The sequence below is a fragment of the Macrotis lagotis genome, chromosome 1 (assembly GCF_037893015.1).
Source record: "Macrotis lagotis isolate mMagLag1 chromosome 1, bilby.v1.9.chrom.fasta, whole genome shotgun sequence".
Lineage (NCBI taxonomy): Eukaryota > Metazoa > Chordata > Mammalia > Peramelemorphia > Peramelidae > Macrotis > Macrotis lagotis.
Genome location: NC_133658.1, coordinates 924,152,992 through 924,167,735, shown reverse-complemented (window position 1 = coordinate 924,167,735; position 14,744 = coordinate 924,152,992). Strand labels below are relative to the sequence as shown.

At 33.5% G+C, this 14,744-nt stretch overlaps 1 protein-coding gene across 1 annotated transcript; it reads right to left on the bottom strand.

The window, feature by feature from the left end:
- Nucleotides 1-3,933: 3,933 nt before the first annotated feature.
- LOC141509785 (olfactory receptor 2AJ1-like) lies at nt 3,934-4,920 on the bottom strand. Its single transcript, XM_074219580.1, has one exon. It carries the CDS (start codon nt 4,918-4,920, stop codon nt 3,934-3,936), a length of 987 nt encoding a protein of 328 aa, XP_074075681.1.
- Nucleotides 4,921-14,744: the final 9,824 nt, after the last annotated feature.

Below are 14,744 nucleotides of genomic sequence, written 5' to 3'. Positions count from 1 at the left end.
TCTGGTTCTGCTTATCTCACTCAGCATCAGTTAAGGCTTCCCTGAATTCCCGTCCCTCCTGGTTTCAATTAAAACAATAGTGTTCCATGACATACATATGCCACAGTTTGCTAAGCCATTTCCCAACTGAAGGAAATTCACTCAATTTCAAATTCTTTGCCATCAGAAACAGGGCTACTGTGAGTATTTTTGCACAAATGATGATTTTACCCTTTTTTGTAATCAGAGTATAGACACAGTAATGGTATTGCTGGATCAAAGGGTACGCACATTTTTGTTGCCTTTTGTGCATAATTCCATATTGCTCTCCAGAAAGGTTGGATGAGTTCACAGGTCCACCAGCAATGCATTACAGTCCCAGTGATATCAGCTGTTTTAAATAAATATTCATGTTTATGCTAAACCATTCATCTAAAACTCTGATGACATTTGGGAAAAGTAAGATCCATCAGAATCTAAGCTTAATTTTTAGCCCCAGTCAATTGAAATGACATTTCTACCATAAGTATGAATTACTCCTTTCATTTCTTTGGGTTTAATTCTTTTTTTATTTAATTTATTTATTTGTTTTCACATTACTACACTAGTCTTGTTGTAAAAGTAATCATAATATCGCCTCCTCTCACAAAGATAGAGAAAACTCAAGAAAAAGAAAATGAGAGAAAAAGAAAAAAATATACTTCAGTCTGTGTTGAGATACCATCATCTCTGTAATTGGGGACTATTGCATTCCTTATCAGTGACATTTTACATGTGGAAATTGTAACTAACTTTAATTTACTATGTATATTATAATTAGGTTTCAGTTTCCTTCTGAGGTAAAGAAATGTGTGTCACTTTCCTCTCCTAAAAAGAAAAATAATTCTCTGGGTCTAGACTATCATCTAAATTACTATACAAGAGGAAGTGTTTTTAACCTTATTTTAGGTTTGGTTTATAAACTTCTTAAGATTATTAACTGAAGTACAAAGTAAATCTTGTAATTCTAAAAAGAATCATCTATTTGCAAATACTCATCAAAGATGTTCTTTATTAAAACTTTGCACAAAATTAGGCTATGCTTCATTCATTAACCTTACAAAAATATTTATATATATATATGTATATATATATATATATATATATATATGCCAATTTAATCTAAGTTTATATAAGTTAAGATAGAAGATATGTAGCTAATTAACCAGGGCTATTCAAATATACTATTTACATAAGTTTATTTCCAGTGATATAAAGATAAGAGTATATTAAGTAAATGTTTAAGGTCTGTTAAATTTCATTTAAATAACTCTAAATTAAGTGGTCTAAAACAAATCAACCCTTCTCTTTTTGTACCTATGTTTTGTATTTAAAATAAAACAATCCTTTACTTTCTGAGGACTTTTGGGGTTATATGTGATACTAATATTAATTTGCTTTTGATACATTTACATTTTAAGAATTTGTTTCTAATTTTAGGCTAAAAAAGAACTAGAACTCTCTATATGATCTCTTCCTGGATCAAATTTTGAAGTATTCAAAGGAGCATATTCCTTATGTTCCTGCTTGGTCTTTATATCAAGTTTCTGTAAACTTGGCAAGTGACTCGTTTGATTTACAATTCTCTAAATTCTAACAAAAAAAACCCAGCGTTTAGCTTTGGTTAATATGTCACTAGATACATATTCCTGAGTTAATTGTGATACTTTTACATCACATAATGGGTAGAAGGATATTTAGGTAAATGATAAATATTTGTGACATCAGGATATGATTCTTTATCATGAATACTTTTTTAAAGGAAAGAAATATCACCATGACTAATTATATCAGAAGGATGGCCTATAATTTATTTTAAAATTGTCTTAAAAAGAGATCCATTTTCTGCTAGGAATTTTGATTTCTTTCAAACATTGGTAAAAGGGTGACTCTTTAATGTCAAATCAATTACTGAATACACACTGTTCAAAAATGATTATCAAGTGTATATGTTCCAAGCTCAAGATGATCTGGTAAATTTTTAAGGAATTCATTTGTATTAGAATTTGTTTTAGGAAAGTACAATGATATTAGCCTGGTAATGGAAGTTCACTTTTCAAGTATAACCTGCATTTTAATTGAATGGTGCCAAATATAAAGAACAGTTTCTGTGTACATCAGGCAACAATGTCTGAATGGTCTGAATGATTTCCAATTTATTTTTCTAATAATAGACATGGAAGCTTCAACCTGATTATTTATAAAGGAAAATTTGCATCAAAATATCTTTTTTCCCCACTATTATCTCTACAATTAACTTGAATTGGAGAAAATCTCTCTTTGAGATCAAACCTATAATGGACATGTTAAGAAAATTGATTCAATGACCAAATGGTTCATTCTTTGTGGGGAATTTTTTTTTGTTTCTGTGGCTTCTACCTGTGTCTCTGAGGTGTCTTCCCACTGGTCTTTAGATGAACCTGGGAGTCAGATTTAATTATATCTTGTGGGTTTTATTTCCTGTAGATTACAAGTCATACATTGCAATTCAATGACCCAAGGAGATAACATGCTGTACAAGAACTTGGTAGTTAATGCCAATTGGGTCCTGCCTCAACCCCTTGGATCTTGACTGAGTTGATTATTGGATGCACTCTGATTTCCCCATCAAAGTGACCCTTCTAGGCAAGGAGAGTTCTATCATTGAGCCAATACTTTTCTGGGAGGGAGATAATGAATCAGTAAGGCAAATGTAAGATTTTTTATTTTATCCGAAAGAGCCCAGGTGAGGTTGTGAATTTTTAATGTGTAGTTGCCCCATTCAGGACAGTTACATGCTTTCTTTTTATTTTTGTTCAGCAGAATGTGTATAGGAGTGAAGGTAATCAGTGATGGCAATGATTCGAGTCAAATGCAAATAGTGAAATGATAAATGGAGGATTCACAAATACAGTACTTACTGTGTACCAATGCACTAAGAATAAATATTGAAATGTTAGGACAGTGGATACTGCCAAGGATTTCATGTTCAATTTGATAGACAACTGAATAAGAGGTAGGTGGAAAATGAGGAAAAATGAAAAGTAGAAGTTTGATAGGTTAAAGGATAAATTAATATCATAAATACATATAGATATATATTTTATATATATAAGCATATATATATTTAGTTCAAAGTGTTTTACAACTTGGTATAGATTATGAAATATTTATGAAGCAGCATGTACAAAAATATTCACTGAGTGAAAAGTTATGGAATGATTCTATTCTTTATCACTAGAGAGGGGAACTCACATAGCAACCAATAATCCAGAATGCTAGTGAATTTTATTCAGTGCTTCAAAGGGAAAAGCCAAGATAATCAGCAATGCACCAACAGAATGATCTTCCTATATATTTGTGATAAAACTATTTTCTTTTGTCAGTGGAGAGCAGAAATCTAAATATGTTTATGTGTTTGTATGGATAGGTGTGTTTGTTGAGCTGTTTGCTGTCTTAGAGTAAGACCTGCAAAACATGGAGAAGTTGGAATCCACATAGTTGGAGAGTGAGAAATTCACTGACAAAGTTTAAGTTTGCTACCAAGAACATGCAGTTTGACATTATTTGTAATGCATACATGAAAATGAATGATTTGGAGCATAAATCAGAGAAATTTTGAATCCTCTGTAAATATTATCTTAAGATTTGCTCTCTGTCCTGTCCTCTACTTAGAAGATGGTTGTCTAATGGGCAAGCTGAAAGATGAATAAATACTAACATTCTTGTTATAAATCAAACCAGAATTCTTAAAATAAATTCAACAGATAGATACAATGGCATATAGATTTTCCTTGGAGAGGCAAATATTTGAATGGGTTGTGTTGATTTTGGAGTATATTTAAAGATAATGAAAACAGTATTTTTGGTATCAATCCCCTTCTCCCATAATTTCATGAATGCTATTTGGGATATTTTCCACACATATACAATAGATCATGCATGAGCATTCAGTCTAATTTTAAATAAATTTTCATTTTTGTGAATAAGGGTCTTTCCTAAAACCTTCTTCAGAGCATATAAGACATCTTTATTTCTGAAGCTGTAGATAATAGGATTCAGCATGGGAGTGAGAATGGTATATGAAATGGCTAAGACTTTGTCCTGACCAGGAGTGTGATAGGACTTTGGCCTCATGTATGTAAAAATAAATGACCCATAGTAAATGATAACCACAGCTAAGTGGGAGGAACAGGTGGAGAAGGCTTTTTTCTGTGCCTCCACTGATTTAATATGAAGCACAGTTCGGAGAATCTGACCATAAGAGGCAAGGATGATGGAAAGGGGAATTAGCAGGAAGATTGCACCACTCACGTTGAGTCCTCCTTCATACCGTGATGTGTCAACACAAGAGAGTTTCAACATGGCTGGAACTTCACAGAAAAAGTGGTCAATGGCTCTGGTACCACAGAAAGGGAGAAGCAGTACATAAATGGTATGGATTGTAGAGTTGATTGTTCCCCCAAGCCAGCATCCAGCAGCCAGAATGACACTGATATGATGACTCATGAGGATGGGGTACCGCAATGGGTGGCAGATGGCTACATAGCGATCATAGCACATGGCTGTGAGAATAAGGCACTCGGCGCCTGAAAAACTCATATAGAGGAAGATTTGGATCCCACAACCTGCAAATGTGATTGTTTTTCTGCCAGATATGAAATCACTGGCCATCTTGGGAATGATGTTGGAGATGTGCAAGATATCCATCAAGGAGAGCTGGCTGAGAAGGAAGTACATTGGAGTGTGGAGGCGGATTTCAATGCGAATAAGAAGAATCAAGAATGTGTTTCCCATAATTGCCACCACAAACATGATGAGAATAAGTGTTAAGAAAAGCAATCCATAGTGGTTTGGATCCAATAATCCTAATAGGATGAAATCTTTTCCAAAAGTCTGATTCTTTTCCTTCCCCAGGTGCATCATTTCACTTTTTCACCTAAAGTGCAAAAGACATATTGTAGAATAGGAAGCAGATTGTATAAATACAAAGCCCAGCATGGAATAAGTTGCAATAAAATGAAAACTGGAAAGGAAAATCATTGGGGCATCAAGTTGCAATACGAGGAAATCAATCAAATGAATTACCTGAATTAACTGAGTCCTTGAGATAATCTATTCATTGACTGAAGTGATGAAAAAATCATATTGGCTTATAGGTACAGTGGGACCTTAATGTTCCTTTCCTAGTTGATATTTCAGCTTAATAGGCAATCAAGAATCTGACCAGTCTTTCAAAGCCTGACCTTTCCTAATGCCTGGTTAGCAAGAACTATTTTCTAATGCCATTAAGTGAGAAGATACTAATGGAAATTTGGGTAAAATATGTGTAAAATATGCAAACACATTTAATTCAGTAGAAAAACATTCTCTGAGCAAATGAAGGATTGATTGGTTCATATCATAATCAGTATCACTTTTTTGAAAGTGTTTTTATATTTACTTTGTAAAACAAAACAAACCTTTCCATAATATAATATATTAAATAGAAACTTGCAAATTAATCATGCTAAACTTGATTTTCCTTTCAAAATATATGACTTTTTTTCTTATTTGTCTTCTCTCTGACAAACCTGTTCAATTGATGACTGCTATTATTAGACTCAAATAGGTATATATCAATGAAACGTGGTGTCTTTTCTTACTGTTGAGGTGAGAACAGTATAAAAATCAATATTTGCATTGAATGAGCCTAGTAGAGTTTGCACAGACACAAGGTAATTGTTAACAGTAAACACAGTTCATGGGAGATTGTGTAATAGGAGTTGAGACACAGCACTGGCTCCTTTGCCAGCCTTCACTGACCATGCATATATTCATATATACATTCATATAAATTTGACTATATACAGATATATGTGTTTTTATATAAAAAATACATGTGTGCACACACACATGTACTCAAAATATTTTATACAAACTTCTTTATTAGCTCTTTGGACAGATTCAGGATGATTCTTTTTCATAAACTTTTTAATTTATGTATCTATAATAATAAAAATGTCTTAGTCACTCAAAGTCAATCTTAAAACAATATTGCTGTGACTTTATACAGCTTTCCTCTCTTTACTCCTTTTTGTGCATATCTTCCATGCTTTTCTGACATCATTGACCTCATCGTTTCTAATAGAATAGTAGTATTTCAACACAAATATACAACACAACTTTTTAAGCTGTTCCTCAATTGATGGGGATCACAGTAATTTTCAGTTCTTTATGAACACTGAGGGCCGTTATAAACATCCCATTTATGGTTAAAGTATAGTATTATTAAATTTACCTTTATAATACTGTTTTTACTCACTATTTTCTTTCCTAGTGTCTTTTTACTCTCTTACTCTTACTTTCCTTTTATTCCCAAACCTCCCAATCCTTTTTCCATCCCCCCTCCACCAATAATGTGATCCCCATGCTCTACCAGCCCTCCTAATTCCAATCTAAAAAAAAGCCACTCCAAATAGTCCTTCCCCCATCCTGTTCCTCTAATCTCCCAAATCCTTATTTTTGCAGACCTGACCTGTGGACCTGCAGTCTGCTGTCATCTTGTTTCTAGCTTTCATACAACTCTATATGGTCAGATGACTCTTTCATAATTCCAGATGTACACATTGTTTCTTCTTCAATCTGGATGATAGTTAGACTTCAAAGTTACCAGTCCTTCAATTCCACCATCTTGTTCTGTGCTAGCTCTCTCTTTCCTATCCATTTTAAAAATAAAATAAGTTCTTAGTGCTTTTCCTACAAAATTTTGGTTTCAAGAATCATAGCAAAATGCAAAATTCAGGTCCAGTCTATCTTACAAACTACCTTAGCAATCATTACAAATTCAAGAATACTGATAAATATTTTAATATATACATATATCAATGTGCTTGTATTTATATACACAAATATATATGTATTATAAATATATGTGACTTTGTGTAATATAGTACAAATAAGTTTGACATTAAAGTGCATGTTACAGTTAGTCTTCAGTATTTTCTTTATATTTCTCCTGGGTCATTTTATACCAAATTTTTCATTGAGTTATAGACCCTTTGGTTCAAATAAGTGAAAGTTTTTTTTAGTTCATCAGATATCTAATTTTTTTATTCAGGATTATATATTCAACTTTTCTTCAGCTCTTTTGCTCTGAAATATAATATTATAAGACTGACTATCTTTTAGAGTAGAAGATATTGGGTCTTGTGAATTCCAGGCTATATTTCCACAGTCTTTAAATTGTATTTTTTCCTGTCATTTGCAATGTTTTCTCCATACCCTGGTATCTTTGAAACTTGGTTATGACATTCACATAAGGTTTGCTACAGGATCTCTTTCAGATTGTGAATGATAGTTTCTTTTTCTACTTCTTTACCCTCCTGTTCAAGAACCTGGGAGTGATTGTCCTTAAAAATTCTTTTTATTATTGTCACATAATCTCAGTAATTCTCCATCATCTCTACTTGATAAATTGCTTTTTTCCAATATGATTCTTCATGTTCTCTTTTATTTTTCTTATTAATTATTTCTTGTTCTTTTATACCGCCATTTGATTCCTCTTGCGCAATTCTAGTTTTCAAGGACTTATTTTCTTTCTTTAGAATGTGAATCTCTTTTTTCCAGTTGGTTACCTTTCTATTCATTTTTATTGCTTTTATTTATTTTGCCGTATTTTTCTCTAAGTCACTCTTGGTCTTTTTTTTTTGTTTGTTTGTTTGTTTGTTTGTTCGTTTGTTTGTTTTGGGGCAGGGCTAGGCAAATGAGGTTAAGTGAATTACCCAAGGTCACACAACTAGGTAATTATTAAGTGTCTGAGGCCAGATGTGAACTCAGGTACTCCTGACTCCAGGGTCGGTGCTCTATCCACTGCACTACATAGCTGCCCCTCTAAGTCACTCTTAATTGATTTTTGAATTCATCTTTAAGTCCTTCCAAGATTCCTTTTGGGGTTTACATGCATTTAATATTACTTTTTATGCAAAAAGTCATTTCTAAATCTCCTATCTTCCTCTCACTAGGACCGTATCTTCTAGACATCCATGATCAGTTCATTTTTTCTTTGCTTACTCTTTAATACTTTCTTATTTTGTTTTTCCTACCTCTTATTATAATCTGGTGTTAAGCGCAATTGTGAATAATTTAACTCTCAGTTGTCGATTCTCCTAATTATTATTTTCTGAATTCCAACCAGAGGCTCAAGTTAAAGGTCCCCCATTTTACCCCTAAACCACAATTAGAATCCCCAGCCAAACTGTCCCCAAAATGTGCTTCTTGTCTGTGGTTCTGCACTCATTGGGCATATACTCTCTCCTCCTCACATAGAGCCACAGCTTGGCTTCCCTTATCTCAGCACTTCTAGGTTTGCTTTCTAGAAACAGGGCAGGGCCAGGTGGAGGTAACTTTGATTTTCTTCCACTCAGTCATCTGCTATTAATAGATGGAAGTTTAGGAGGTGAAAGTTATTGAGGCTATGAGTGAGGTGAAAATTAACATAAAATTTCTTGAGATTCAGTCTGCTTCCCAGTGGAGACGTCCTCTGGTTGTACCATTTGTTAATAAATTGGAGTTGCAATGAGACTATAGTAAGTTGGTGCTAGGATAATGCACCACGATCAGATAGGATTTATACCAGGTAGGCAGGGATGGTCAAATATTAGGAAACCAATCAATAAAACTGAATATATCAATAGCAATACCAACAGAAATCATATGATTATCTCAATAGATGCTAAAAGGGGCTTTGATAAAATTATAGCATTCATTGCTATTAAAAACACTGGAAAGGTTAGTAATAAATGGATTTTAAAATAAAAAATAGTATTTATGTAAAATTATCAACAAATAATATATGTAATGGAAATAAATTTAGAGCATTTCCAATAAATTCAGGGGTGAAACAAGGATGCTCATTATCACCATTACTATTCAATATAGTATTAGAAATTCTAGCTGTAGTAATAAGAGGGAAAATAAATTGAAAGAATCATAATTGGCAATAAGGAAGCAAAAATTTCACTCTTTGCAGATGAAATGATGAGAAAATCAGCTAAAACACTCCTTGAAACAATTAAAAAATTCAGCAAAATTGCAGGATAGAAATTAAATCCACATAAATTATCAGAATTTCTCTATATGAATAATAAAGTCCAAGTGCAAGAGATAAAAAGAGAAATTCCATTTAAAATAACTATAGAGAACTTGGGAATATACCTCCCAAGGCAAACCCAGAAATTATATGAACAAAATTATGAAACACTTCTAATCCAAATAAAGTCAGATTTACATAATTGGAAAAAAATATCAATTACTCATGGTTAGGTAGAGCTAATATAATAAAAATGACAATTCTACCCAAGTAAAATTACTTATTCAGTGCCATACCACTCAAACTACCAAATAACTACTTTACAGAGTTAGAAAAAATAATAACAAAATTCATCTGGAATAACGAAAGATCAAGAATAGTAGGAGAACTTTTGAAAAAAAGTGTAAAGGAAGGTGGTCTAGCTTTACTAGATGTCAAACAATACTATAAAGTGGGAGTCATTAAAACTGCCTGGTACTGGTTAAATAAAAGAGTAATGGATTAGTGGATTAGGATAGGTACAAAAGAAACCTCAGTAGGGGCAACTAGGTGGCACAATGGATAGAATACCAGCCTGGGAGTCAGGAGGAGCTGACTTCAGTCCTGCCTCAGACACTCATTAATTGCCTTTCTGACCTTGGGCCAGTCACTCTTAAACCCATTGCCTTAAGTGGAACAAAAAGAAGAAACTGCAGTAAATGGCTACAGCAATCTACTTTTTTGACAAACTCAAAGAATCAGCATCTGGGATAAGAAATCACTATTTGACAAAAATTGTAGGGAAAATTGTAAAATGATTTGGCAAAAACTATGCATGGACCCACATCTCAAACTCTATACCAAAATAAGGCAATGGGTTTCGGGATTAAGACATAAAAAGTGACACCACACACAAATTAATACACCAAAAAATTATCTATCAGATCTATGGAAAGGGGATTAACTTTGTGATCAAACAGGATTAGAGTACTTCAAAATGAATGATTTTGATTATATTAAATTAAAAAAATATTTTACAGCAATAAAATCAATGCTGCCAAAATTAGAAGGAAAGCAGAAAGAGAAATGACTTTCACAACTAGGAATTCTGATAGTCTCATTTCTAATTTGTATAGAGAATTGCATCAAAATTATAAGGTTAAAAGTCGTTCCCCAGTTGATAAATGTTCAAATGCTATGAAGAGAGTTTTCCAATGAAGAAATTAAATATATATACATATATGTATATATATATATATAATATATATATATAATCATATGAAAAAGTGCCCAGAATCATTATTGATTAGAGAAATGGAAATTAAAACAACAATGCTGTATCATCTCACACCTATCAGATTGACCAAGATGAGACAAAGAGAAATGATCAATGTTGGAGAGGTAGTGGGAGGATTGGGACACTGTTGCGTTGTTGGTGGAGTTGTGAATGGATTCAACCTTTCTGGATAGCAATATGGAACCATGACCAAAGAGCAATAAAAATATTCATGCCCTTTGACCCAGCAATTCCAGTTCTAAGTCCATATCCGGAAGAAACTTTTAAAAATGGGAAAAGTCTACATGTTCCAAATTATTCACACCAGCTCTTTTTTTATAGTTGCAAAGAATTGAAAATTGTGGGGATGTGATCAATTGGGGAAAGGCTAAATAAATTATGGTAATATCATATGGAATATTATTGTTCTATAAGAAACCATAAATGGTTGAGTTCTAGAGAAGCATGGAGGGATTTACAAGATCTGATACTGAGCAAAGGGAGCAGAACCAAGTGAACAATGCACACATTAACAACATTGTGAGATGAACAATCTTGATGGGAGCAGGTCTTCTCAGGAATTCAAAGAGCCAGGACAACAGTGTTAGAATGGCTATGGACAACATTATCCCCATCCAGAATAAGTAAAAGAAAACAAAACAAAGCAAAGCAAAAAATAAAAACAGCCCCTCAGAATCTAATGAACACATTACAAAATTATCTCTTATGTATCTCTTTCCCTTAATCCTAATTCCTCACACTGAAAATGAATTAATCTGTAAATATGTTTATCAAAAATACATATGTATTATACAACCAGACTCTTCACTGCTGAGGGGAGAGGGGTGGCAATGGAAGGCCTAAGGAAATTTTGTAAGGTAAAAACCTGCATGTGCATACGGATGAATAAATAAATAAAAGAAAGTAAATCTTTATTTGGTAATCATTCATTTTTCAAGACATCAACTATTTTCATTCTATTTGTTATCCAAAACATCTCTCATCTACCAATTCTCTTCTCATTTGAATTACTCAGGACATTGATGTAGTCTTCTGATGCGATCAACAGGTCTTTGAACTTGTTATTCTTTTTTAATTAACCATGTTTTTCCCAACATATGCTCTCTATAGATTCTCCTGAATTTACTTTTGCAGGAAATGAGTGGGCTGAGTATTAAAGTACATGTTAGCTTAGTTTCAGATTGCTGACCTCCAGGCTTAGAAACTAGGTGGCATTTTCATTCTCTCTCAGCCCAATGCAATTCTCTTCTTAATGGTCTAAATAAAGTAGGATCTGTTCTGGGAAGATGGCAGATTAGGACAGAAATTTCCAGGCTCTGCAAATTTTCTTTAGAAACTGATGGAAAATCATCATGAAATAAGTGTTCAGTAGTAAAAATAATAGAGTAAAGCTTTTGACCTCTTCATACATCTGAAGAAGACCTCAGAGAAGAATCGAAGGGATGAGGTTTGGTGTGAGTAAAGTTTAATCATCTCCAGAAGCCACTGAATAAACAAACACTGGGGCCTGAGGGAAGCTCGTAAAACTTCTATGAATTTCACTCAATATTCACAACACTCACAATTTCAAGAACGTGCATCTGACAAGTTTTCATCTAATGAACAGCAGATAACTGAACCTAGAAGGACCACTTACTCTTCTCTGAAGCTTATTCTCATGGTACTCTCCAGATGAAATACCTGATGGTGAGTGTGTTGAGCAAGAGCCAGAGTAAGCCACATGTGCACACACACACACACACACATACATAGTCACACACACACATCTCCACACACAAACACTCACACACATTCATATGCACACACAAACACACACACACACACACATGCACACACACACGCAAATTCAGAGATAAGAAAGAAAGTGGCAAGCTGGTTATGATGAGAAAAGGTTTCTCTATTTTATAACTCTCCTAGAAACTGGGTTGGGAGCTAAGTTCATTGAATTCTTAATGAAGGATATTTTAATTTAAGTATTCTTTGAGGGAATACCAATTGATTTGTTACCTTTGAACTGGGGTTAATAATAAATAATAAAATAAGAATAAAGAAATGAGTGATGTTTATACTGGGTTCAGTCACACTGGTAAATTGCATTCACAGTATAAATATAATCTAACAACTTTGCAATCCTGTCAACAAAGACAATCAAGTAATAATATCAAAATCCAGTTCTACAATTCTGGAAGGAACCATGATGGTTCTGTGTGATCCTTGCTTTCATTTCTAGATATTTATTTAGGATACCATAAATATATACAGCCTTATATTCATATAAACATACATAATATATAATTCACACTTACATACGTGTGCATTTTTAATTTTCTCCTGGAACCCAAGTTAAGCTCATACTTTCATAGGTTACAGATTATATTATCCTCCAATTTTTTGAAAATTTGCCCAATATTTTCCTTCTTCTAACCTTCTAGTAATTAGCTAATTCACCACAATTTTTCCAATGTCACTGATACTTATTCCAAAAAACTTATCTACCCATTAGTTTTTTGGCTGGAGATAAGTCATTGAAGAGGTACTAGAGCATAATGGAAATAATTCCTCGAATCCTCTATGTAATTGTCCAGATATGTGATACTGATGAAATCACTTAACTTCTATAAGATTATTTTCTCCACTATGAATTGAGGGAAAAGTACCATACAGAGTTGAGATGAGCAACCAACATAATGCAAAGAAAGCTCTTTGTAATCCTTATAGACAGAATGAATCAATATTTCATTATGTTGCTTGTTCAGTAATCTGGTCATGTTCAAGTCTTGGTGACTCCATGGACAATCTGTGCTTCTATCATTTATCTCTGAAAGTCTCTCCAAGCTTCCATGACACTATTTAGTCATACTATCTTCTGCCTTCTCCTTTTCCTTTTGCTTTAATCTTTCCCAACAACACAGTATATTTCAGTGACTCTCCTCTTTTCAAGATATTATCAAAGCTTCAGTTTGAGTATTTGATCTCCCAGTAAGTAGCCTCAATTCATTTGTCTAATATTGACTGATTGTATCTCCTTGGTGATCTCTAACACCTTCTGGAGCATTCAGCTTAACTTCTACTGCAAACCCCAGGGCCATGCATTATTTTTAGAAAAAAATCCCCATAGCTTTGATATGTGGATCTTTGTCAACTGGAGGAGGAGAGAGCAAACCACTCCAGTAACTTTGGCAAGAAAAGCCCAAATAGTGTTTTAAAATGATATAAGTAGGAGCATCTAGGTGGTGCAGTAGATAGAGCACCGGCCCTGGAGTCAGGAGCACCTGAGTTCAAATCAGTTCTCAGACACTTAATAATTACCTAGCTGTGTGGCCTTGAGAAATTCACTTAAACCCATTTGCCTTGAAAAAAATGGTATCAATATTAACTCTGATTATGTAAGCAAACTTAACTCAGTTAATTAAGGGTTATTTCTTTCTACACTATTATCTCAATAACTCTGCCTAGAAATACCCTAATCCTTATTTTTCTTATCTTCTTTATAGCAGAAAAGTCATTACCCTTGGCAGAAAAAAAGAAAGACATATATATATATATATATATATATATATATATATATATATATACATACATACATACATGTATATATTCAGCAGCTCTCAGTTCTCTCCATTGCTCTACTGACAATGATTAGGATCTCAATCCTGCTGAGTAGTAGACTTCCTTTTTCATTCATCTTGCTCTTCCACTCAGTATAAGTGAAAGTGTTGTAGTTCTTTTCCTCACCACCCTCAACTCTTTGTTGCTTTTAGCAGCAAAATAGATTCATAGTCTTACAACATAAAAGTTCTTATACAAGTCATCCAAAGTACCTTGGAGAGGGTCGTTCAATAAATTTCATTGGGAGGAAAACATACAGAAACTAAATTTAGTTGCTTCCATTTATTCATCATCTTTTAGTAAAAATGAAGTTATTTTCAGGGTGTATGACCTCCTTGTGCTTCCCCGTTTTTCCACTCTTTGTGTTAATATGATATTGCCTTTTCAGACAAATGGACTCTTTGGATCTCTGCTTCTTAACCCTTATTAAAGCCCACTTCCAGGGGAGTACCATTAAGTCATTCATGAAAAAGGATACATGACCTTTAGTTGAAATGTCTTTCTTTCAGCATTTTCCCCCTGAAATTTTGAGAAGGTAATAAAGTATTCCATGGGGGGTGTAAGCCTACATATTGATTTTTCTAGAATTTATTTTTCTGAGTTATAGTAAAAGTGAAAAGTGTTCTTTAAAGATATTGACATAGTATATTATGGTAAGATAATGATATAGCTTTGTGTTATAGTTGAGAGGACCCTGCATTTGGAGTTAAGATGAAGAAGGTTCAAATTCCTCATCCAATTCATATTAGCTATGTGACTTTGGAAAATTAATTTAGTCTGCAACATTTCTGT

Bases quoted from the DNA above. Each gene is read 5' to 3' on its own strand.
- LOC141509785 (XM_074219580.1), bottom strand. From the start codon at position 4,920: ATGCACCTGGGGAAGGAAAAGAATCAGACTTTTGGAAAAGATTTCATC.